General features: G+C 37.1%; 1 protein-coding gene across 1 annotated transcript in view; it reads right to left on the minus strand.

The window, feature by feature from the left end:
- COL11A1 (collagen type XI alpha 1 chain) overlaps window positions 1–27,505 on the minus strand; it is a 130,106-nt gene that overhangs the window by 31,980 nt on the left and 70,621 nt on the right. Inside the window, exons 31-43 of the mRNA XM_031505522.2 lie at window positions 25,115–25,168; window positions 24,761–24,868; window positions 22,121–22,174; window positions 19,062–19,115; window positions 16,893–16,937; window positions 16,709–16,762; window positions 16,575–16,619; window positions 12,821–12,874; window positions 11,925–11,978; window positions 7,806–7,859; window positions 6,758–6,865; window positions 5,906–5,995; window positions 5,586–5,639 (exon numbers count right to left, since the gene is read on the minus strand). Of these exons, the coding sequence (XP_031361382.2) occupies window positions 5,586–5,639; window positions 5,906–5,995; window positions 6,758–6,865; window positions 7,806–7,859; window positions 11,925–11,978; window positions 12,821–12,874; window positions 16,575–16,619; window positions 16,709–16,762; window positions 16,893–16,937; window positions 19,062–19,115; window positions 22,121–22,174; window positions 24,761–24,868; window positions 25,115–25,168 (828 nt within the window). The remainder of the gene's footprint in view (window positions 1–5,585; window positions 5,640–5,905; window positions 5,996–6,757; window positions 6,866–7,805; window positions 7,860–11,924; window positions 11,979–12,820; window positions 12,875–16,574; window positions 16,620–16,708; window positions 16,763–16,892; window positions 16,938–19,061; window positions 19,116–22,120; window positions 22,175–24,760; window positions 24,869–25,114; window positions 25,169–27,505) is intronic.

A 27,505-nucleotide genomic window follows, 5' to 3' on the forward strand; every position in this document is an offset into this window, starting at 1 on the left:
GGAATTCTGAGAGCCCTGGGAATGCTGGTGGATTTCATGGGGCAAGTCACCAGAGAAGCTGCTCATCAGTGCAAGTTCAGCTGGTTGAAGGTTATGCATCCATCATGTGTGCAAATAAAGAAAAAAGGCTGGAAGGACCAGCTTGAAGTTCATACGCAATACACTTCACAAAACACTAATTTCTTTTTTTTTGTAAATACCACTTCCTGTGTTTGTTCATCATAATGAGTGTCCTTTTACTTCCCTCTATGTTTTCAAAATATATTAACATACTGCTTTGATGAAAGAATATTCACCATATCAAAATACAGAACTAAGCCACACCAAAACCAAAATTTTTAGTAAAGTTTTGTGCTGCTTATGGCTGAGATTATCACATTTCTGCATTTCAGTTCACCTCTGTAAAAATATATTTAAGTATAGTGGCTAATTTAGTGTGTTCTATAGAGGAGATTTTTTTATGTACAGGCATCTTTAGATAAGCACGGAAAAAGTTAAAAATCTAGTATTAAAAATTAAGGGTGAAACAACAGGTGCTATGTATTAAAAATCACTAAAACTGCATCATTTTATGTCTTTTAAATAATTTACAATTTTTGCATTAAGAGAGTATTGTTTAATATTTACTGTACGCAAATATTTCCCCAAATTTTCAGCCCTACACCTTCAAGATAGTTTGCAACACTTCAAAGTTATGATTAGTAATTTCACTTCTCCAATTGTTACACTAGAAGCAGGATGATACATCACAGAATAGAACAATAGTATAAAAGAAAAATTAATAAAAATAATAAAAATAAAACTCTGAGACTCAAAATTGCCTTTTTTTCATGTTTAAGCAAGAGCAAATTTGCTGTCTTGTAAATATTGGAATTTTAAGATGCTTTCACCTATGAGTACCCTATTTTTTTGCTTTTATTCATGACATTCTTGTCCTAGACTGACCTCATTAGCATAAATGGTACTAATTTCATAATAAGGTGCTTTTCCCGCCACATAAATGTGACAGAAGAGTGTGCTGAATGGTTTCTTAAAGTATTTTAGCAAGTTATTTCAGTAAGATCTAAATTTGCATGAGTGTTCAAACAAAGTATTCCTATGGAAATCATAGATGACTTTATCCTTCTAGGTGTTGGGGATTTTTTAAGGTCTGGGTGGCTGCCTAAGTTTCTGTCCTATTTCTGTTATTTTAGTTCCTAAGGCTTCAGTGAATTCAACAAGAAAAAGTCATTGCCCTACAGCCATACTACCATGGTCTCTGATCTTGTCAGCTCTCATAAGCTAAACAATTTTAGGTCATCTCATCAAGAGGATGCAAGAATAGAGAGAAAAAAAAACCAAACAAATAACTCATAGATCTTTCCTGTGTCAGACAGCAGACACTAACAGAGGCCATAATTTCCAGTAGCTCTTTGCAATCAGCCAACTTTTCACACTTTTCTTTGCATTTCACATGAGTTATGAAGAAGACGGACTACACCTCCTGTTTTCAAGGAGCCGCTCCTTTCTCTGAGAAAATGGCCTCTGAGCACAGGAGAACATATTAAATTATAGTCCCAACTCAGAAGAGCATTTTAAGCAGCTTCTTAAATCTGTTCTCTCTTTCTATGTTTTATTTTTTTTCTAGTCACTCTTTCCCACTATGAAACAAGCTCCTCATGTTATGAAACCACTTGTTAACATTTGGTCTTGTGGTACTCACACCATGGAATCTTTTTATTAATCTGTTTTGTTGTGGTTTTTTTGGTTTTTTTTAACTTTTCTACAGAATAGAAGTTTGTGTTTTGTATTGTTGCTATACAGACTATAACCTCATTAGCACCCTTGGTTTTATCTCACTTCCTGTGAGGAAATAAGTAATTACAGCTATTGTAACATTGCATAATAGTACTTTTTACTGATGGTTAACAAAATGCTCAACAAGTGAAGGTCCCCATGACTGTAAAATGTTGTCAGATAGATGAAGATAGCTCTAGATAGTTCAGTATTGATAACTGGGTAGCCTACAGCTGGCTTATTCTGAGTCTAATTTGAGCATCCTACTCCTAAATGAACAAATGAAAAATGACTGCTTGACATTCCAGAGCTTTCTCTCATCAGCATTCAGCATTCCACACAGCAGTAGGAGAAGGGAAGAAAACAAACAGAAGCAACAAAGAGAGCAGTAAAAGAGAACTGTTAGAAAAACTCACCTCCCCCACCATAATAGCAAAAAAACCAACCACAGTCCCCTCCCCCAAAAAAACCCCAAACCATGAAAATGCCCTCCTCAATCCTGAAGAACCCCCTCTTGCTCTGACATGCATTCATGCATCTCTTTCTTTTGTCCAAATCCCTCTAAACAGAGTAATTGGCATATGCACAGTATTTGGAGCAGTCATTTGTTTGGTATGCTAGCAGATGTACGCACCAGCCAAACAAAGCTTATAATTGACTATATATGCTAGTTAGAAACAATTGGTATTGGCAGGAAATCACAGGAAAGTCAGCCAGTGGCATGGATTCTCTTCCTATTATAGATGGCAGATGAAGACTCCACTACAATTACACTTCTGTGTGTACCCACTGTTGGCTAAAAATAGATGGGAAAATATTTTCGGAGTATTTGATGCTCATGGTCTGCTGTGAGCTTCTGTGAAAAAAAGCAAGCAGTTGTGGCTTGACTGTGGTGCTTGAAGGTGCACAGAAACCCAGTATTAAGGGCACCTATACACCTTTTTTTTTCACTGAATCCTGTTTTGAGGGAACAAGCTAGTAATTAAAGATGAAAGAGATAAAAATCCTGCTGAGGACCTGGAATACTTTAAAGGCAACTTGGTCTTCTTTGTACCTCAAGTGACCTGCTTGCACTACAATAAGCTCAAATATATTTAAAGCAATTAAAAATTTTGCCTTTCAAACTCTCAATTCCTGTTACCACTACATCTATTTCTTAAAGACTGGAAAAAACTATATGCAAAAATTCCTCAGCCTCCTAAGGCTTTCTTTCTATGACTGTTTACCTCAGCAGGAAGGGTGGCCCTAAGAGGGATGGGTTTATGAACTGAATTCCTTGGTAGTGTGCTCCTGATACCCATACTCTGTTTCTGGACTAAAATTAATGATGATTTCAACCTGGCACTGAACTCCCATTAGCTGGGGAGCATTAACAGTGTTGCTGGATTTTCTCTACCAATTTATTTTCACATGAATCCTATTCATGAGCTCTGAGAGAGCTCTGTGATTTGAACCAAAGGATGGTAAATGGGGATAATTGAGACATCCTCCTCAAAAAAGTCCTGATGTTCTCAGCTGAAACACTAACTTATACACACCCTGTAAGAATTAGAAAAACATGGATCATCTGAATTTCAATTCAAACATACGTACTTCAGAATACAGACACTATCACTAAATAAGTGTACTTTGCCTCACATCTTGTGTGATGCGTCTTTCTTAGGACCATGACAGGACTGGCACAGCTCCTGTGTGGACAGGGCTGGCTGGCAAAGGGGGCTGTGCCACACGTCAGCTTTGCCTGTGCTGGCTGCTCTGTGCATGCTCAGAAGGGCTCTGGGTCACTGCACCTGAACCATCTGCTTGAGAGGTCAGTCCAGCCTTAGGGGCTCCTTCAGCAAAAATCAAGACAGGACCTTTGGATTGAAGAGACTATTCTGGTCTATGCTCTCTTGACTTTGATTCATCTTTTCCTTTAACATTTCAGATTCTTCAGATGGGTAAGATGATATCCCTTTTGACTCTTCCTGCTAGCTTCCATTCCATTCCATTCCATTCCATTCCATTCCATTCCATTCCATTCCATTCCATTCCATTCCATTCCTTGTTTTGGTGCCTTTTGGGAATATATATATACTGCACAGTGTTAAGAAATGCAAATTCAGGTTTCTGGTGTTAAGAATTCAATAATTCATTTTAAGAATTCAAGTCCCATGTATTTCTTGTAATGTACTGTGTGGATTTTTATCCTTGTTTAATGAATTCTAATCTGAATTGCAAGGACATAAGAGAGCTTTGTTGAAGCACATAGAAATTCAGCTCCTCCATTACTTTTTTTTTTTTCCTAGCATGAATAGCTGTGATTGATGCTTTTCTTTTTTTAATCTCAATTGCACTGTATGAAAGAAATAAGTTGACAAGATGACTGTCAAAATCTACACAATTCACATTTGGGAATAACTCTAGCATGTTTTGAATGCCAGTGCATCCTTGTAGAACTTCTTTGCATAAAGCATGACAACAGAGAATAGGTAATTTGAAGCATACTCTACTATTGAGCTTAAAATGCCAAGAAGGAAAATTCCTGCATGACATGATTTTACACAGTTGTACAAAGGGAACACAGCAGTACTGGGTTTGCATGGCAAGGGTTTGCTAGCAGGGGACTATGGGACTGACTTCTGGGAGAAGATGCCACATTCCTCCATGTCCAGTGGAGTCACACCAGCCAGCTCCAAGATGGACCGATGGGCTGGCCATGGCTGAGCCCATAAGTGACAGGGGTAGAACCTCTTGGATATTTAAGAAATGGGGGAAAAATGCACAACAGAAGGGGAGCAGAGATCCACCCACAGCCCATGGAGGACCCCACACTGGAGCAGGTGGGTCCCAAAGGAGACTGTGCCCTGTGGAGAGCCTGCCCTGGCACAGGATCCGGGCAGGACCTGTGGTCCTGTGGAGGGAGAAGCCCACATGGGGCAGGTTTGCTGGCAGGACTTGTGACCCTGTGGGGGACCAACACTGGAGCAGCCTGTTCCCGAAGGACTGCACCCTGGGGGAGACCTGGCTGGAGCAGTTCATGAAGACCTGCAGCCCTGGGAAGGGCTGGTTGGACAAGTTCATGGAGGACTGACTCACAGCCAAGGCACCCCACACTGGATTAGGGCAAGAGTGTGAGGAGTCCTCCCCATCTGGAGGAAGGAGCGGCAATGTGTTATGAACTGAGGACCATTCTCCATCCTCCTGCACCGCTTAGGGGCAGGATAAAACAAAAATCAGTAGTGACGTTCAGCCCGGGAGGAAGGGAGGGTGAAGGTGCTTTCAGACTTTGTTTTTATTTCTCCTTATCTATCCTACTCTGATTTAATTGAAAATAAATTAAACTCATTTTCTCAGTCTGTTTTGCCCATGATGTATGTACCTGGTGGCTGATCTTCCTGTCCTTATCTTGACTCACAAATCTTTCAGTGCATCTTGTGTTCTCTTGTCCAGCTGAGCAGGGCAGGGATAGTCCAGTTTGGTGGGCACCTGGCATCCAGCCTAGGCAAGCCCACCCCAACTCCATGAGTCCACCAGTCACTACCCATGGATTTTTCGTGAAAAACCTCTCTCATCTCAAAACCAATTTGACATAAGTGGCAAGTATTGAGAAGCAAGTAAATATTGTAACTAAATCTAGCGGCAGAAGGCTTCAGATATTCCCTACCTCCATAATCCATGCATGTTTATTAGTATGGATACTTAGTAGAAGTCTGATCTATCTGCTGTTTTACAGATTGTGTTAATGAAAATACCCCAGCATCTAAAGAAGAAAAAAGGTTATTAGGTAATATTGTTTATGTTTCCATAGAATTATTATGTTTACTTACCATTGGGCCAGGTGGACCCTGTGGGCCTTCCCCTCCTTTCAGACCAGCTGGACCCTAGAAAATAGAAAGGAGAAAAAAAAAGTTTGTCTACTAAATTGGAAAGTTCGAGAGCAATTTTGCAACACATATAATAGGAAACATGTCAAGATCCAAAGAAACAGACCTGAATAAATTCCTTACTTCTTATCTAGCCAATTATATTTTTATCTGTTCTCTTACTGCTTTCACTTTAAGCACAGTAGAAGACTTAAAAAGGAGTTAATACATTGTTTCTTTTATTTAGAAATATCATGGCAATTGCTCTAGTGCTTATATCATACCTGACCACCTGGAAGACCTCTCTCTCCAGGGAAACCACGAAGACCTGCTGGTCCATCTTTCCCAGGAATGCCTTGAGGGCCTGGATCACCCTGGGAAACATATTACATTTTGATTAAAAAATATGCTTAAAAATTAGGTGTACAATGAGAGATGAGAATTAACTACTAGATCCTAGTTATAGTAATGAAAACAAAGATTTTCCCCTAGCTATTCACCCCAAATTGTTTTGTTTTATCAATACAATAGTCTGTGGTTAAATTTATAATGAACTTTGACAAAATACAGTACCAGTTATGAAATACAAATAGTGAAAAACACAACAACTGTATAATATGTTTAAAGATACCTTCAATAAAATTTTTTGATACCCAATTATAATCAAAGATTGAGTAGAATTACATAGTAACTAGATAAGTAATATATTTCCTGTTCCCCAATGGCAGCCAAAAATTAAGCAAGGAGTTAAATTTATTCAGTGAAATTCTACCTTTTATTCACTACTACACATTTGACTTTAAAAGCCAATGTACAGCTTTCTACCTTGGTGTGAATATGTCATTACTAAGTGTCTCCATACTGAATGCATGTTATATGCAAACAATCTTTTCTTTCGCTTTTATTACAAAAGTATTAATTTTTGGCTCAAGAGAATTCTTATTTTTCAGTGGAAGCAGACATAGCTCTAAAATTGGAATCTTCCAGTCTTCCAAGTCCTTCTGGGTGAAACCTGCCAATCATGATTTTAGACTATGTTCTGATTTTATTCTGCATGTCTACATGCTGATTTGAAATGTCACACTGTCAGCAGTTTATCTGCCCCTTCCTGTTTGCTCCCCAAAGCCACATCATACCTTAGCACCTTCTTTTCCTGCAGCACCCGGGAGGCCTTGTTCACCTGGGGGACCAGGAGGACCTGGATGGCCTCTTTCACCAATTGGTCCAGTCTCACCAGTAGGACCCTAGGCACAAAAGTACAACTTCAGTCACCTGAAGTTATTGAATGTCTTGCGGGTGTGGGAGGAAGTGGAGATGAGCAGATTCTCAATATCCAGCTGTTATGTTACCAAACAGTGCTGCCATTGGTTAGCATACATTCCTCACCTTCCCTCCAGGCAAGGCTGACTTACAAAATATCTTTGTCCTATAAAATAAATCTTGCATTGCATTTTGCCTGCAGACACGTCTGTGCAGCTTCCAAAGAGAGAAATCCTGACCTTGTTCCTTAAGCACTAAAGCTTTAAAACACAGCATGTATGGGAGAAGGTTATAAAAAGGACACAGGAGAGAAATCCATGTACTACTCCTGTGTTGAAACAGTTCTGTACTATTGCTTTTCTGAATAATTGGAATTGTAAGGCAGGAGAGTTGAAAGATCTCTCTTCAAATTCCCTAGCAGAAAAGTTCCACTGAGGGAATTAGCTAAAAAAGCTCTAAATGCTTGATTAAGTTGTAAATTAATAAGGTTAAATCAAATGGAATTTGGATAGTTTATCTCTCCACTATCTAAAAGTTACTGAATTTTTTTCTCTGGAAAAAAAATCACAATTTGCATTGTTCTTTCTAAAATGTTTAATGGTAGAGAAATCTGTCTCTTTGACTTCTGTAAACTACTGATTTCATAATCACATAAAAATTCCATGAAAGAACAACAAACCAATAAAAAACCCAAATCAAAACATAAAACAGAATGGAAGGGCAACCCAAATATTTTAATTTTTTTGGTGGAATCACTGATGATTACTAAGTATAGCTTTCTAATATTGTCATGCAACTTTTATTATGAAAGTTAATATAACCATTAATGTGGTTCTTTTAACACAGCAAAAGCAACTGCATTATATATAATGTAACCATTAAATGTTGGTCTCATTAAGTCAACTATGAAATGAAATTATTTACCTGAGGACCAACAACACCACCAGGACCAGGAGGACCAGTTTTTCCTTGAAAACCCTGTGAAAAAAGTTGTAGAATATTACATTACCGTTTACAAGCTATAGAGAAATTCCATGTCACACATTCCTTCTCTTCAGGAAATAAAAAAAGAAAAATCTTTTTTGTCTGCATATGCCTAGATACAAAATGCTGATTTAATCTCTCTTCTATCTCTCAGTTCCCATCTCTCTGAGGTGGTACAGCAGTAAAAATTGCTATCAGTTTTACAGATCTCTCTAGGAGAACTTGATTAGATGTGTTTCAATGCATAAGTGAATCAGCTAAAAGACAGCTGAAAATACATTTTTACATATGTATATTATGAATCATAAAGCCTGACATAAAAATGCTTTTTAAAGAAAGACACAGATGGACTATTAAGTTGGAAGGGCATTAAAGCGAGGTAAGAGAAAAAGAAATTGAAAAGAAATAAAGATCCAGGGAAGGTGAAGGTTATACAGAAATGGTAGAAAAGGCAACATGAGTGTCACCAAAAAATTAAGCTAATGAGAAATCAATGTGATGTCAAAAACGAAATAGAAGATAAATATTTTTGAGACAATTTTTTAGAAATGGAAATTTTACATAATTTTCATTTTCTAATCAGCAGCCCAGAATTTCCGGCCAAAATTAGTCAATAATCTGAATGAGAATGTCACTTTTTAATAGCACTGTTTAATGTATCTTTGAATTGTGCTAAATTATTTTTTTCAAATATGGAAGAGTGTTAGACAGTGCATTCCTGCTAGGTGACTTTAGTGTCCAACACAATATAGCCTGCCGAACAGCCTGTGTCTGCCTCCTGCTCTGCTCACCTGTGTAAAAACAAAGAGCTCATCTGGCCCAAATTTTTTCAACTATTGGGCCCTACTCAGCTTTCCCCTGACCAGTCTGACTGATAGTTGCTCTATTCCATAAGTTCATGTTTGAGCTTTGCTGCCTCAATCGGATTCTGTTCCAGCTGCCAGCCAGATGTTACCAGGGCTCAGTTTGGCCCATAACTCAGGCACTCCCTCAAACCTCTGGAAAAAAAAAAAAAAAAAGAAAAAAAAAAAAAAAGAAAAAAAAAAATTCCTCCTTTGTTCTGATGATAGAAAACTAGAACTGCTCCAGATGGAATCCCCATGTCCCTTCCCTTACTCCCTTACACAAGCAAAGCTTCCTCTGTAAGCCTGCTATCAGGAAAGACAAAGAAATTTGATCACCCACTTACTGAAAGCACCTTGAGAAGACCTTCTAGTCCTAATTTTGCAGAATGCAGATACTTTGCTCCTTGATGCTAATGATGGGTTCACTACCCTGCTTTCTCTCTTGTTACAAGTTTATCTATTCCTACAGATATTTTTAGAAGATGTAGAAATCAAAGGAAATTTCAGCAACAACTGCTCAAGAAGACCTGAACCTTCCAATTCTAAAATATTTAGCAATAAAAAAAATTACACTAATGTCTCATGTTTGTATCTTGAAGTGCCTAAGTAGCCTCTATATTTTTTTGTTGTTGTTATTTTCTGTGAAAGACAATTTAATGAAATTATTAATTGTAGCAAGAAAAAGCCTCTGAATTCATTCCAATAGATGCTACAGGTAGTATATTTCTATTTTGTCTTTTCACAAGCATGAAGCACTAAATTCTTCCATAACAGCAGAAAATCTAGCAATTTTCACTGTTGATGCCTCCTGCCAAACTGAGATGGACATCACTGAAATTTATAATCACTTCTAAGGACAAACTGGCATAATAATGGTTTTCAGTACAAAGCTTATTCCTACATTTATATTCCAAATTATTTATCATGATATTATTGTTTCTATATCTACAATTAGAACAAACCATGTCAGTTCTTCAAATTGTATATGTCTTACTGGGGAAAAATTTGCAGTCTCTTCTTCACCAATAGTTACCTCAGTTGCTGTCAACTTGTGCTTATTATTCCATGAACAAACTGCAGAGTGCAACCTAGGAATCTGGCTGTCTAATTCATTAAGCTTGACTATGTCTCTTATCCTAATTCCATAACTGCTGAAATGCCCATATATGTCAATGCACTTTATAATAAAATATGTGTCTAAATAAGAAAGAGAATTATTAATACCCTTATTTACCAGTGAGTGCAATGAAGTTTTCTATTTATACTTTTTAAAAAAAAAACTTGAAGTGGGTATGTCCATCAGGAAAAGAAAGTCAATAAACCAACTAATTGATTTAAAGCCATGTGGTTTTCTACAAAAAGACATATATGAGAACCCATGGGGAAAAGTATTTTAAACATAGTTTTGGCCCAAGTTTAGAAACACACAGGGCAGAAAACAATTCTAATGAAAAGCTGGATTTGCTCCTAAGTTACTCAAGATTTTTATCAGGATAACCCTACTAAATACAAAGTGGTACAAAATTAGAGAACCATAGCACTGAGTAAATCTGAGTGACCTGGTTCAAGTTTCACACAGTAGCAGCATCCACAGTTTCATTGTATTTTGAATATTTTGTTACAAGTTGTATCACATAATCAGAATAGCTGAGGCTGGAAGGGACTTCTGGAGTCACATTTTGTCCAACTGCTCTGCTGAAACAGGGCTGCTGAGAGCTGGTTGCTCAGGAATATGTCCAGATGGCTTCTGAATACCTCAAATGGAGACTGCAGCCTCTCTGGGGACTCCGGGACAGTGCTTGGTAACCCTCACACGGAGAAAGCATTTCCTGATGTTCAGATGGAACCTTCTGTGTTGCAGTTTATGCCCAGTGCCTCTTGTCACTGGGCACCACGGAAAAGAGCCTGGCTCCATCTTCTTTACAGCTCCCTCCGGGTATTTCTGTACTTGGGTAAGACCTGAGCCTTCTCTAGGCTGAGCAGTCCTGGCTCCATCAGCCTTTTCTCACAGCAGAGATGCTCCAGTCCCTCAAACATCCCAGTGGCCCTTTCCTGGCCGCTCTCCAGGAGCTCTCTCTTGTCCTGAGGAGCCCGGAGCTGGACACTGCTCCAGGCCTGGGCAGAAGGAGACGATCCCCCTGCTGCAGCACAGGATGCTCTCTGCTTTCTTTGCTCTACTGGCACATTAATGGCTCATACTCAAAGCACTAAAACTAAAGGGAAAATTGGAACTTTTTAACAGCAGACTGAAGAACAAATTTGAGCTTCCTGCATTGTAAACAATGAAAACAATTGATCCTTATGGTAACAAGAGTCTTTGCATCATTGCAAAGGAACAGAAAAAAGAAGGAGTCAATAATGTTTCATATACAAAAAAGCCACTATCTTTGCAAAGCATTACAGTGTGACAATGCTACAGTACTAGCAGAAGAAAATAAAGATTTTCAAAGGGATATGTTACTCCAAGCTTGTGCTCCTCCTTCCAGCAGTGGAAGTGACTCAGCAGTTACTAACAGATTTCCAGTGAAGCTGGAGCCTAAAACACATTCTACATGCTGAGAAAATTTCTCAATAAATTAATTTATAGCTTTCTCTACTCTGAAAAATCCAAGTGAGGATTTTTATTTTATAATGGAATATAAGTAACATTCTGACACACAGAAATAGTGTGTTTTTTAAAGACAATTCAATTAAAAGTATTACATAGCAATTTTTCATTTTCATGCCAGAAATTATTGTGATTCTTAGATGAGTTACATAGTTTCAAAATTTATTTTAATAGGTTCAATCATGCCTGATCCTACTTTCTAAAGGTCTTGGCTTTTCATTTTGCTAGCTGTTTATCATCAATAAACCTTTTTTTTCTTTATGCTAATATTTTTGGTACATGGCATTCAGGGAGAAAACTACTGTATAGTAATTGTCTGAAAAATCTTAATTTAAATAGAGATCTGGGTATTAATCTCTTTTAATTCTATTAAATATTTAATCTCATTTTGATGTGACTAACTGGACATAGCAAATAATAACCTCACACTTGTATCATGGGAGCAAAATAAAGATTTCTCATGCCCCATCTATAAGAAAAGTACAGTTATGTAACATCTTGGTGTCAGCTTCTTTCCCTTTTCCCTGTTGTCTCTATTTCTTTGGTTTTGATCACATAACCATGACCTTTAGAACAACACTAACACAGCAGAATACATTTACTTACAGTCTCACCCCGCTGTCCTGGGTGCCCAGGCAAGCCATCTTTTCCAGGTGGACCCTGAAATTATAAAATACATAAATCAAGCAATTTCTTAGCCATCCTCAAAAAAAGTGTGCAATTATTTGTCAGAATCTCTGCCCTCTGTTTATTTCTAGACTAGTCTTTGGTAACTTTTAACTGGTCCTATATTAGCTTACTAGGAGTTTGAAAATATTTTTTCCTTGTCCTTCCCATAGTGTCTTAAGAATTGCTTGGAGAATGACTGTTGCCAAATGCAAACGTGTTCAAAATAGATTTCTGTAAATTCAGAAACCATGGAAAGTCCCTATACCACCATTTTTCTTTGCTTAATGACTCAACACAAATCTAAGCATTGCAGAAGTACTTGATGAAATTTCAGGCTTTGGAATTGGAAATAAAAGTAACAAATGCATGGGATAAAAAAAATCACAGATGCTTTGTTACTTTCATACTGCACATGAGCAGAGGCACACCAGAAAAGCACCAAGACTGGTTCAGGGGGCAGCTCAAATGTGCTATTACTTCTATATGTTCCTGCTACTAGTGAATGCCTCCTTCCTCTTCATTTTTCCTCAGTGAATCAATCATGCAAAGAAAATATACAGCAGAAAAGTAGCATTTTGCCTGAACTCAGTGTGTCACGTGGTCACTGGCAGAACATGCCAGACTTGCAGTTTGGTGCCATACTCTCAATGTTTTAAGAGCTGCACCAATGACTATGTTAAATATGAGAGCCCAAAACCTTACGGCTTAACAAGAACATTTGTAATCTATACATAAACTGTCCCTTACATAAATTTTCAGCTATTCACTTCAGAGGCACTCTACAAAAACTACAATTCCTGTTGTTGCACATACTTAATAAAAGAGATACTTACTGGAGGTCCCTTCGGTCCGGGGAATCCAACAGGCCCCTGAGGCCCTTGTGGTCCCTGCATTAAAGGCAACCAAACAAGTGAAGTTTTACTCAAGCTGAATTGAAAAGTTTGTTTCAATTATAGAATACAGGAACCCTGCAGGTAATGTCTGGATTTAAGCATAAGGCCTCAGCCACACTGTCATAAATATTGTTAGTCACAACGCACACGCACAGACACTGGAGGGATTTCCTGAAAGCAACAGTGCTTGTGTAGGAATCTAGTAAAAAAAGGAGGAAAACTACTTACCTCAAATATGTTTGCATGTTACCCCTAAAACTGTGCATAATAAAGTAGGAACTAACTGTGAGTTAGAAGCACTGTTCTTCCATGTTGCATAAAACAGGGACTTTAGTTGATAGTTTGGTCATCTTTTTAACTTTGAGTTAAACATTCATATTTGGCAATTCCTAAATGTGGGAACTCAAAATGTCTCTCAGACATTTTTAGAGGTTCCAGGCCTTGGTCAGAAGCATTCTAGACCCTGGCAGACAGCTGAAAAACAACTGTGATTTTGAGTTTGAGCCATGGAATGAATTACCAACTTTGGAGGTGGAACAAGCAATCACAAAAGGTTAGATAGTATAGTATAAGTAGTCACAAAGTAGAGGGGAAATTTTTTAGTATTGTACAGGGGGGTTTTAGTGCATGTACAGGGGGGTTTTTACTTTGTACATGGGGGTCAGAAGTTCTAAGATGGAGGAAAGTGAGCTGAACCCATCCTTCTTCCTTCTTCTTCCTTGCCTCCATGTTCTTGGTGATGTTGGCACTCACAGATTGGTTTAGAGTAGAAAAACACTTGGCAACGTAGGTAGTAGGTATTGGGGAATAATTGTAAACATGTTATACGTAATATATCTTATAAAAGATAGCAGCAACCCTGGGCGGGGAGAGAGACGAAGAAGACAGCAGATAGAGAGGATGTCAGGGGGTGTGTGTGCCTCTACCCAGGCCACTGATCAAATAGCTGCAGTCCAAGAACATAATCTGTTAAATAACTAGCAATAAACTGCCTTGAGACCGAACAGCTAAGCCTGCGGAGTTTTTCTTTGGAAGCACGGGTTGGAGGAGGAATTTCACCACCACATGTGGCCCCAAAACAAGGCTGGGGTTCCCACACCTAAACCCTGATAATATTCCAAATCAGTACAACGATACAAAATTCTAAAAATAATAAAATTTTCAGAGTTAGCTGGGATTAAATACAGCATGTTTGCTATTATGAAAAATAGTTGAAAAATCCCATGATATATGAACATTTTGTTTTCATAGCTTTGTATATATACAGATACATGGTGAGAGAAAATTTTCATGCAGGATGGTTTTACAAATTTAGCTAAAGCTGATCAACTGACTTAGTGCATTGCAAGCACATGTAGATGCATGTATGTTACATGACTCTTTCTGAAGTTGTTGTCAAAAAACCCCAGAGGCCAGCTTTTAAAATTTACTGTTGTCATATTGAAAGGTACTATGTCAGCTTATGAAAATCCTTTTTGCTCTTTAGTTTTTAGTGTATTAAGTGAAATCTTAAAAGTCTTACTCCTTTTACATGGTTCCACAGCTGAGTTATGTACCCATGCCATATGTACAAGACTTTATCCTATTCTGTTTGGTGTATGCTGTGTGGGTTTACTATGACATCAGCTGTCCAAATATGTTAGAAATGTTGGTTTCATGCAGAAAACTTGAAGCAGGAGGCCACATCTCCCAGATTATTCTACTCTTTTGCTCCTGGGAGTTCCATAAACCTCATTTATTAAAGCCCAGGCTTGCAGAGCACAGCTGCCTCCTGCAGTGGGCAATGCAGTGCACAAATGTAGCTGGGGAGAGGATTCCTTGGGCCCAGCCTGGGACAATTTGATCTTAAATGAATTTTATGCCAGGGAAGAATTCTATTATACTGAAATGCAAAATCTGAATCAACTAAGAAGTGCTAGGGGAAGGGAGAAATCTTTGTGATCTTACTGCCCATCCATAATTTTTTTCCCCAAAAAGATAGGTAAGTCTGCTTCTGAACCCCTCACAACACACAAATACTCTCCACAGAGGAGTTTGGGTCATTTTTCAATATTCTATGTCTGTGAGCAACTTAACTTTCTTTATTTGTTTCTGGGTATAACACAAAGCTTCCAAAAAAAAAAAAAAAACCAAAAAGGTGGAGCTTTACAGAGGAATACAGAGGAAAACTAATAAAATTGATTCAGCTACAAAATACCTGAATTAAATTGGTCAGTCTCAGAAACTGGGTTATAGGAACACAACTTGAAGTTTTACATTTAAATCCACCTTCTTTCTCAACAATTTCCCCTGTTCTCAAGCTTTGAGGCTTTCCAAGGAAAAACTTCACATTTTACTTTTAGTTCACAATATGGCTTGCAGGTTTCAAGTCAGTGGACTGATGGATTATGTGAGAAAAAGCAGTAGAATACTAGCAGCATGCTATCAAAATTACATTTTCATTCCTGTTATTAAATTTCATTTTAACAGGAGCTACACAGGATAGATTATTTATTATTTTCATGTCTGGTAGTTGAAATAGTCTCAGAGGAATAGAGATGACAGTTTTATTTTTTGGCCGACACCCCTCTTGGGAAGCAAATAGATACCTCACACTTATATTACACAAGTGATGAGAAACATGGTGCTATATCATTCTTCAGCTCTTTGATTTTATCAGTTTCTCTCCAGGGATGCCTTCATCTTGGATTGATCTGCCCATTGTTTTAGTACCCCCACAACTTCTCTCCCTTGCAAACTCTTGGAGCTGTCAGAAAACTGCTCTTCCACAAGGATCTGCTATTCCCCTTCTGGTAGGCTGCCTCTGATCCTCCTCAGTGTAAAGCAACCTACATTTCCTCTCTTGGTCTATGCCTCGTTCCCTCCATCCCACACCCTAGCTAATGCCAAAAAAGTGACATTATGGACCTGGGGAAAATTCACAAGGAGCTCTTTCCTGAAGAATAACATTCCTACAGAATGCTGGGACTTAGCTGTGGATACTGGGAGAAAAGCTTTAGGCTTCCTGTATGAAAAAGGTTAGCAGTTTAATGAAATATGACTACAAAAGAAAAGTTTATGCTTTGCAAAAATGCTTTGGCAGAAAGCTCATCCACTTAAATTGACTTGGTTTTCAAGCGCTGCCATTACAAAAATTATTTATTAATACTCTTTTTACTTTACGCTGCTGTACAATGAGCTCCATAGTGGATTTGGTATTGATTGGTAAGATAAGTAAAAAATTTTGTTTTAGACAGAATAATAGGATTTTTGAAGCTTGCAGAAAATAGGTTGAGGGGAATTCTTAGCTGTTCAGAACAAAAAACTCAGCTGCTTCAAAATTCTGGATGTGGCTTGAGTATTTGCTAATCCAATGAACAGGCAGTAAACTGCAGTAAGTGAGGAATTTTGAAGAGCCTAATCTGTGAGTACACCTGCAATTCACAGGAATGTATACAAAGTGCATGGATGTAACACAAAGTGTGTATATACTCTGTGTCCTATGTGTACAAAACTGAGATACAGTTGGAAGAAGCTTTCAGCAAACTTCAGCCCCATTCATAACTTTGTGAAAAGCTTCATTTGAACTGAGGTTTGGTTAGTTCTGGTTACCCTGGTCAAAGTAGCACAGAGATATGAGAAGGAGAACTGAAAATAAAACAAATCACACTCCTATATAGCGAGAAAAACATGTACAAAGATGGCTTTCACAAACCCTTTCGCCTGGTGGGCCAGGAGGACCATCATTGCCTGAAGTGCCCTGGAAAGGAAAGAGAGTATGTTTAAGGCTTTACATTTATTTAAAAGAAACAGCTCATAGCCAACCTATACAGTGTGCTTGACAATTACCTTTGGACCTGGTTTACCAGTGGGACCTCTGGGACCTCTTGAGCCTCTTGGACCCTGTCAATTGAACACATATGCACTTAATGATAAATACTGGATATTATAATCCAATGAAAGTAATTCTTCACAGTATAGTGAATGTAATTTACACAGGGAAGCTTCTAAATTGCAGATCAAAAGAACTTACTGTTGGTCCTCGCTGTCCTCTGGGGCCTGGTTTGCCATGCAACCCCTGGAAAGATAAGTTCACAGAAATCATCTTAGCAGGCACTGTATTTGTGAGATAAAGTTTTTTTTTTAACTGAAGTGGAGGCAGAGAGCAACTCCCATAAGTTTAAATGTTATTTTACCTTTAACTATGTACTTTGCATTTCAATTAACAGAATCATGGTCCTTGATAAAATTGGTTATCTTTCTGAGTTCACTGGGACTTGTAGCTAAATGCACTACATTTACCTGAGAGTGAGATTCTGTCAGAGGCATTATAACATTTTAAATCATATTAAAATGGTATTGAAGGTGGCATACCATAAGCAGAGTCCCTCTGCAGTAGTCTAAAGGACTTGGCATCATGAACAGCCTTAAAAGCAAAGTTCCCAGGTTCCTGTGGACAGCTGCACAGGTCAATAGAGAGAAGAAAGGGCAAGCCTCTCTTCATTTATAACAGAAATGGGCACTGTAATACCTACCAAAATTATGCACACTTGACAGAGATTCATAACTTGTCAAAATACCAGTCCTTAATTTTTTGCTTTAATACGTCTCCTTATCATGCTGAACATGATTTTTTCTTTAGGCTCTGCACTGGAATTGCTGTATGTGTAATGCAGAGAACCTTAAAATTCAAGGAAGTATTTTTTCAGGTAGAGAAAGGAACCTGATGGCTGGTACTTTTGAATCTCTGAGGTAAACAAACCAGCAACAAAAAAATCATCAGAGATGTTTTAGCACAAAGCTTCCTTTTATCAGAAATCAATTAAATGCATTCACCTATTTTCTTAGTAGGATTTCCCCCCCCCTTTTGTTTTAACTGTTGGTTTTATTTCACCTATCAGAATAAAATTTATGTCTTGTTTTTGAAGTGCTACTCAACCTGTAATCTTCTCAAGGACAGGGACTGTTTTTCCTAGTACCTGTATGCCTGTATGCATAAAACACCATGACAACCCTTTAGGCAAGATTAACAATAATATCTGATTCTCACTGCAAAACCTGCAGTTATGGGCTTATTGATGATCAGCATAATATTTCAGTGTATGAGCAGTTTGATAGCATTAATTCTGTGGTTAATACCCTAGCTGAACTTGAAGGTTTATGAAGGCCTGAAAACAGATCAATATAGTAAGATTTTCATAATTTTAAGTCTGCTGGTTGATTCTATAATTTTTTTTTTTTTTAATCTGCTGCCTTTATTAGCAGTTGCCTCATTTTTTCACAACATGAAATGAGCATTGCATTGTTGCTTGTGCCTGTACAGAACAACACATCTTTATCTCAGCTAAAATAATATAAGAACAATTTAAACTGTACATTTGCATAAGTAATGCAAATGCTAGTGGATTTCATATATTTAATCTTAAAATAATGAATTTATGCTTTAATAATAATAATATGTATTACCTGTTTGACTTGATGTTGCTATCATCTATGAATTCTGACTCATCTCTTAATTTCACCATCTTTCCAACCCTGCTATATTCAAATTAATTTTAGAGACAACAGCACAGTGACCTTCTTTCTAATCTATTTTTAATTGTTAGAGTTTGAGGAACATGCATAACACATTTTCCCTCACCTGCTTCAAGCAAACAAAGCAGAAGAAGATTTAATTTTACTTTTTTTTTTTTTTAATATGTAATAGTACACATTCTTCATCTTGCCTGGTATATTTTGCCTTTTTGAAGCTAAACCTAAAAAAAAAAATCCCTCGTGGCAAGTCAGAATATTTATGAAATACAAGTTGAATTTCCTTGAGGGTAAATTGCATGGTAGCAGGATAATTCATGGGATACAGGAAAATAGTTCTTGCCAACTCACTCAGCTATACTGTCCAAAAAAAACCCCAAGCCCTTCAGCAAAGGTGATATTTATTCTCTTTTTCAAATTATATAATTAAGGCAGTATGTGCAGCAAGAAAGAGTGCAAGTTCTTGTATATTTAGATTAATACCTTAAAGAATTGCAAACAGTGCCTCAGTATGTCCTCTTTTACATAAAGATAGAGGTCTATCTTGAATGTGAAAAGCTTGTTTTTGTCATTATTTAGATAGTAACTTGTATCCTTAGGTATCAGTCTTTTCCCCCAGCTCTGAATTTTAAAAGCTAATAAAATGTTATGCAGGAAAGAATTATCATACCCTTCCACCTTTCTCTCCATTGGCACCTGGAAATCCCGGGAAACCAGTTGAGCCCTATGTAAGAAATCAATGCAAGTGTCAGAGGATATCAAGAGCGAAACAGCAGTAGAGCCACTATTTAATAGACACATAAAGCACAACTCCAAAGTCATGTACATTGTACATGTCAATCTTGCAACTTTGACAGCTGTAAATAAACTTATGAAAGCTGTAAATAAACTTACCATAATGCCTCAAGTCCAGAAAGCATTAAAAAAAATAGTATAGAATGCACATTATTTGTCATCTTATTAGACTATAAAATACTCGCTAAATCTGCACCGTTTTTTAAAGTAGGAAAGCAATAATTCGTAACAGCCCACTAGAAATAACTGTATCATAATGAAGACAAACAAACAAAGCCTTGTTGCCTCACAGTAAGATAACTCTTTCAAAAAATAATTCAAAAAATAGTAAGAATTTGCCACATCTTCTATTCACTTTACTGAGCTGTAAATTAATTGCTTCAAGTTCTTTACTCACTATACACGAACCAATGGACAGCTTAATTTAACTGATCCATGCAACTCATACATAGGCAGAATTTATGAGATGATCTGACTTGAAACTGCTCCCAGCTCTATTCCTCCTCCTTTTTTCCTCCTCTTTCCTTCTGCTAACTGCCCAGTCCAATGGGAACAGTACTATTTTCTTTGATTCTGGCAGAGAGGTTCAGTGGGACAGCACACTTTTTACCTGCTAAGGTGTTAATTTTTCATAAGGAACTTGGGAACAAAGAGACAATAATCATGATAAAATATACTTTAACTGACTGGGGAGGAAAATGTAGAGAGTGCTTGGTTTGGTTGGCCACTCAGATTTACTAGGCAGAGTCCCTGTGTCACAATGCCTCTATGTCTGTGCAGCTTGCTGTTAGCATCTTAGTGGCAAATAAAATGCATATAACAAAAACCTAAAATATAATTTCTTGGTGCTCTTTGAAATGAACTTTTTTCTTTTTTTTCTATTGTTCTTACTTCTGTATTTCCTTTAATGAATCTTGTTTTACATAACCATTCCAATTATCCATAAAAGATTTAGGGGCAGTACAACTTCACTAACACAGAGTCTAATGAAACCCTTACTGAAAAGTAATATGTTTTTTTCTTCCATTTCCTTTTGTATTCCTTTTTCTTTCATTTCCTTTCTTACATCTTAATTCTTCACTAATTATAATTTTATATAAGAATAAAACTAAAAATTCTAGTCTGTGAAGCCCAAGCATGTTCCTTAAAATTAAAAGTCTGAAAAAAATCCAGACCAAATGATGGGGCACTAGTAGTCATGACTTGGTTGTAAATATCATACATGTACAGTAGTTTTTGCAACTACTAATCCTCTAATCCAGAGGGACTGGATTAGAGAAAAATAAAAATTATCAGATAAAGGCAGTACTCTAAAAAAAATCCTTAGAAAAAAACTTAATTAAAAGAAAGTATCAACAAAAAGAGTGACGTCAATCTTCTTGATAATACTAGGACAAGATTAACTATATTCTTAACATAGCTAACATGTTTTTCTGCTGCTTTTTTCTGACTCCCTCACATTAATTTTAACTGGCCTGTGACTCAGTTTCCAAAGAAGTCTTTAGTGAATTATCTATTGTAACTGTCATTAGTTTTTCTTGGAAATTTAAGCAAAAAGTTGGAAGAGAAACAGTGAATACAGCTTGAGAAATATTTTCAATTTTAATGTGATAAAAATTTAATGCAAGGAAGTTCTTGATCAAGTCCTTGTTGAAAAAAGAGTCAAATTTTATTTGAAATGTTACATCATTCTTGTTCTTAGAACTGAATAATGTAAAACTCTTATCTTAGATTTTTAAAGGACAATTCCAAAGGAGAACAATGAAACTAAAATCTCAGACATTTTGAGTTAAGAAACTGAAGCCAAAACCCCTGTGTCTTTCAAGGTGAATAGTTTTCATGAATACTTTCCATAGGTAGTTTTAATATTTTTCACTGATGCAGTGTTCGGTGAATAAAAATTCTCCAGACAGTCCATTCACTTGACAAAAAAAGGTAGAAGTATAGGGCAGAATCAGAAAAACACTTTGCCAGTCAGGAAATTGTATTTCACCCAAAACCTCCCATAATTTCAAATTTGGAAATAAAAATAAATCCAAAGTAGAGAAGAACTGAAGATTTTACTGCAGGTTGATTGTTCAGATGTATAAAAGTGGTAAGGGATTCTTTTACTGGTGATATTTACCTAGATGGGAATTCTTTGAGAAGGGCTAGAGCTACAATGTCTCCTTAATGGTCTCCTCTACACAGTGAAATATCTGTGGAACTATGCTTTTATTCCATCTTTTTTCTTTTTAATCTTAGAAAAGAGCTCCTGCAATTAATTTAACATGCCCGTTTCCTAAAGACAGGTTAGGATGAACTTGATACAAATTTGTTTCATAAAAATGTTTTAAACCAGAACCCCCCATGTGGTTTTCTATTGCAATCCAAATATGCAAAATAGCTGAAAGATAAACATAAGCACTATAAGCACTTAAATTAACTAAGGATTGTATTTTGTCATGCTTGTCTTCAAAGGAACTAAAGGAAAACATAAGGAAAACTTGTAAATGATACATTTCAAAGAAATATGGTTTATTCCATGGAAGAAGCAATAATCACACAAATGGAATCCCTGCACCACACTGATAATTCCCATCACTATTAGCATCCATTTAGTCAATATAGTGCCTGTTCTCTTTCAAGAATGTCAGCAGTGCCTTCCCTTTGCAATTGTTTAGTGCATGCCAGTTTGATGCTGGCATGATACAACTCGGGAGGAGATGCTAAAGGATACTATATTAAGAAGCGTTGAGAGGTAGTTCTCCATAAAGAGCCTGACCTAGGGGTCATACTGTAGAAAATGATTATCAGAATATGATTGTCAAAATAGAAAATGAGAAAAATGCCCCTTTCTTTGATACCTACACCCTGCTTCCCCTAACACAGAAATGAAATAAGTGCCACTGTGACCAGTGTCAAAACACAATATACAGCTCATTTACAGCTCACCTTTGGACCTTGTCTTCCTGGATATCCTGGCAGTCCAGGTACGCCAAGCTTCCCCTGCAACGAGAAGGCAGTGTTAAATTTTACTGTATCCTCCTTTGTAGTTCAGCAAGCTTCTATACAAAATAATTTTTCCACAACATGGATATTAAATGAAATAAATTTATCATTTTTATAATTAATCACCAGTGGGCTTAGTGCCCCAAACTTAAATGGAAATCCTATTCCATTTAATGAATTCAAAGAAACCAATTCCTTGAAGGCTTTTTCTTCCATTAAGTGCTGTGCAGTTCATTGCTGTTGAGATCATTAAACAATAACTATTTTCTAAAAAATCCACATGTTAATAGGTTTAAGTGAGAAGAAATTATTTTTAATTTATACTCTGTGATGGCTGACTTTCATGAATATGCATTTGAAGAATCAATTCTTTTCTTATATAGTTCTAAACTGAGACTATGATAAATTATACTCCACTGATTATTTGCTGACAATGGATTTATCAACAACCATTACCAACTTGCTGTGCTCAGAAAAGACTGATCAGCACTGACATCAGCCATTCCCAGAAATTAAATACAGTACACTACTCCATTGAGTTGGTCTCTTTAGACCTCTAGAGGATGAGTGATGGCTTGCCACTTTCAAAGGCAAGGAAAAGCAGTTTCAGACTTTGAGAGATAGGAACTCTGGGGCAGAATTTCTCTGTGTTCTAAAATATCTAGTTCTGGAGAAGATGACTGTAAAGCATCATATGGTACTCTGCAGTGACCACAGATAACGTAAAATTAGAAGAAGAGATTTACATGGGGAAGGAAATTTTCCCAAAAATGTCTACTGGCAAAAAATACAGCACATAAAGAAATACGTTGAGTATTATCATATTCATATGTAAGCACATGTGTCTGAGACATTATTGAGAACAATTTTTACATTTGAGAAGAACTACTTATAATGTTGCCTGTTATTTGTCACCCTGAAACAAGCTGCATGCATTGCAATGATATAAATGTTTTGCTAACATGACAGCACATCAAACTTTTGCCAGATTCAGTGAAAATTTTGCCCCTGATTTTTTTAGTCAGCAAGCCCAGTTGTCTAGGTTGTGAGTGTTAATACAGATTTTTTTTATTATGAGCTCATCTCTGATATGTTCTTAATTTTTTTGGCACCCTAGTTGAGATTTCATTGACCAAGAAAATCCAGCTTTATACCTATTTGGAAAATAGAGTTTTCTTATCATAGAATCAGAACACAGAGAATAAGAACTACTGCAGTAATTTCATTACTTTCCTTAAAATAATAGTACCTTTGCATTAAATACATCATATGAATGACATGGGAACAAGACATGTATATCTGCTCTTACAGACTTTCCAAATGTGGTGGAAAGACCTAAAAGTTCACAATGACTATTCCAGGTTTTATACTAAAATAAGTATCACAGGACCAGCACCAAAGAATTCCTCTCTAACCCATTCCATTATGGCCAGGTATCCATAGAATACCCACAGAAGATGTGTGACTTCCAGTGGGCAAGAAAAGCTGTAAATATTTGTAGAAAAGGGAAAACTGTGGGTCTAATATTTCAAGGCCAGCTAATATAGTTATCAACACCAACATTTTTCTCAAATATCTTCTGATATTTAGGGCTTCATATTCTTGACTTGTATACTGTGAGAGTCCCAAATATGCCACAGTGAAGAATAAATGGTTGATAACCTATATTCATAGCAAGTAATTTGACTAAGAAGTACTAAAAATAACTAAAATTTGAATTAAAAATCTACCAACTATTTAAAAAAAGGTTTGTTTTGTTTTGATTTGGTTTATGCACCCTCCATCCTATGTTTTTTTTCAAGAGAGAACTAGAATTGAAGCTATAATTCACAAAAAAAAATTAAAGGGAAATATTTTCATCAGCATCTTCTCATTTTAGTGATATATGATTACACATATATGCATGTAGCATATACATTTTTGAACCATAATTTTATGTTATTTTATATTATCAAACTTCTCTTGTTATTTATATTACCACTGCTGAAATCACCTTTCCTTTCTGACAGCATCCACACACATTTCTCAGCCTCCTTTCCATCCTTTATACCAAACTGAAATGGTTATTGTTGAAGCCAGGATTCTAGAGATATTTGTACCTTGTGCTTGATTTCTCTTTTTTCACTGTCCTTTTATAAGTCCTCTCTCTTATCACCCCCTTTCCCTTTTGCCAACCTTATTTTGGATATGTATTCAGGAAATGTTTTCCATTTAAAAAAATTTCCAAGTCACCATTTGTTGTAATATGACTCAATATGAATTAACTCTTCAGCAGCACCTTTATCCTCCTTTATGCCCAGCTATTTTATTTGCATTGTGTTTTTCCCAGCTGGCATGCACTGTATATAATTAGGATTAGAATGGAGTTGCCTTATGTACTGGTGGAGTCCTACAATGCCTCTTTGCATATTTACGAGATAAGGATTCTCAGTCCTTGATCAGATGGGAATTCCAGTGGTCTGCTGCAATAGGGTCACAAAAAGATTTTGCAGATATGAAGGCTTGTTTTTCAGGGATGAAGATTATGGGTTCCATCTATGCTATGAGGAAATGGCATGTTTATGTTGATTTCTGGCTACTGACCTTTTCCCCAGCTGGACCAGCAGCACCTGGGTCCCCAGATGGACCCGATCGACCTTTTGGACCTTCTGGGCCATCTTCTCCTCGTGGACCTGGCTGACCAATTTCTCCCTAAAATACATCACCTTATAAATATGGAAAAATATTCATGCATATATTGGAAAGATTATCTACAATTACTTGTAAACAAATTTTCAGTAAATCTAAACAGAGAATAGAATCATACAATAGTTTAGGTTGGAAGGAACCTTTAAATGTCATCCAGGATTCCTGCAGTGCACAGGAATAGATCAGGTTGCTGTAAGCCCTGTCCAGTTTAAACTTTTAAGAATATATGGGCTATGAACAAATGCTTACCCGGTCACCTTTAAGACCCATGTCACCTTTAAATCCTGGAAAACCATCTTCACCCTAAAAAAGTCAGAAACACATGTAAAGACATAGTAATATAGAGGAACAGGGTTTTTTTTTCCTGCAAAAAAGATAAGAAAGATGAATTCACAACAGATGAAAATAACCTGTGTAGATAAAGTGTGAAGTCCAGACACCAGGAAATCTAAACTGGGTACTACTGCTTTATAGAAAATACACTAGTGCACTACACAGAATGAAGTTTTAGTTTGAAAATTATTAATACCAATTGTTCAAAAATCTATTTAAAGATAGAAACAATGTCAATATTCTGCTTTAATATGAATTGTCTTGCAAAGTCCTTTCTTAACTGCTATTTTTGATTATCATTCTTTTTAATAGTCATCCATTCAATTAAATTCAAAAAATGGTGACAAATCAGCATTATTTTTTTGCTAGCAGAATTTCTCTTAAGTAGTTTTTTAACCTAGTGCCTCAATAGAATCATGAAAGGAATCAAAAAGTTGACTGCTTGTAACATCTTAAACTGACACAAAACCCAAACATAATAATGCTCATAAAAACCAAACATAATAATGCTCATAACTTAAAAGAAGTAGTGATCTCTATACAGCAGTTTGATATCCAGCAATGCTCAGCCCAGCCTACTCTCATTGGCTGAAGTGATTGAAAGAAAGTAGAAACAAAATAAGTATTGAGACTGAATCCAAATAGAGTGGCAAAACAGGTGCACATTATTGCTATTTCTAATAAAAATTATTTATTTACTGCCTAGCAAATTCTAGCAGAGAATCTACTCCAAGCAATTTAATTGGTCTCCATGTTGAAGTACAAGCACAGTACTCAGATAAATTTCATTTACACATGTATGAGTTCAAATACAAGCAGAAATCTCCAGATGTGTTCAGCAGTTGTTGATGTCTTGCTCCACTATAAACTAATCAGCTTTTGGCTCTCTCTTTCTGAAATTTAATTAGTCCAAGTGCCAAGTCCTGCATTTTGGCCACAATAACCCCCTGCAATGCTCTAGTCTTGGGACGGTGTGACTGGACAGTGTCAGGCAGAAACGGACCTGGGGGCACTGGTCAACAGCCGGCTGGACATGAGCCAGCAGTGTGCCCTGGCAGCCAAGACCAATGGTATCATGGCCTGTACCAAGACTAGTGTGGCCAGCATGAGCAGGGAGGTCATTCTTCCCCTGTACTCAGCTCTGGTGAGGCCACACCTCGAGTGCTGTGCCCAGTTCTGGGCCCCTCACTTTGGGAAGGATGTTGAGACACTTGAGCACGTCCAGAGGAGGCTGGTGAGGGGCTTGGAGCACAATTCCAGTGAGGAACAGCTGAGGGATCTGGGGTGTTTCGCCTGGAGAAAAGGAGACTCAGAGATGACCTTAGCACCCTCTACAACTCTCTGAAAGGTGGGTGTAGTCAGGTGGGGTGGGTCTCTTTCTCCAGGCAGCAACTGACAGAAGAAAAGGACACAATCTAAAGCTGTGCTGATGGAAATATAGATTGGAAAAATTTTTTTACAAAAGGATGATAAAGTACTGGAATGGTCTGCCTAGGGAGGTGCTGGAGTCACCATCCCTGGATGTGTTTAAAAAAAGATTGGACGTGGCACTTGGTGCCATGGTTTAGCTGAGGTGTTAGGGCATGGGTTGGACTCAATCTTGGAGGTCAACCAAGCCAGTCATTCTGTGTGACTCATCATAGAACTCTTCCAAAATCCAGGCTACAAAGACTCCATTTTCATCTGATGCTTAGTTGTAACATGGCAGCAAATGTCTTTGTGATGAATAATAACATAGTAAAATATTTTGCTATGATGCTACTAGTTTTTTATATGGTAAAGTAGTACTGCTGAATTTGAATCTGAGTAATATTTGGACTGTCCATAAAACCAGGAGAGACTGACAATGTGCCCACGTGACATTACTGAAGAAAAACACAAACCAAAAAGAAGTAAGAAAGCTTTGTATTTAATCCTCATACTCAAAAAGAACATGAGGATTATGCTTTTGGCATTCCTAGGCCCCAAAACTTTATCTTCTCTCTGATCACCAAGAGAGATGGACTGCAGGGCTAAAGCCATTTTGAATTTGGAGGTAGTCATAGAGTATGCAACAATAACCACAGAAAGGGTGATAGAAGTAGACCTAGTAGTGGTAAACAACTCAAAATAGGCAAGGAGACATAAAAAAAAAAACCAAACCCAAAAAAACCAAAAACAAATCAAACCCCTCCTCCCCCCCACAAAAAACCCAAAAACCCACAAAAAGCCCCAAGCCATCAACAAAACAAACAAACAAAACACCCAAACAAATCTAACATGCAAATACAGTTTTTCAATAAAATGTGTTAATGTGAAAAAAAACCC

The sequence above is a fragment of the Lonchura striata genome, chromosome 9 (assembly GCF_046129695.1).
Source record: "Lonchura striata isolate bLonStr1 chromosome 9, bLonStr1.mat, whole genome shotgun sequence".
Lineage (NCBI taxonomy): Eukaryota > Metazoa > Chordata > Aves > Passeriformes > Estrildidae > Lonchura > Lonchura striata.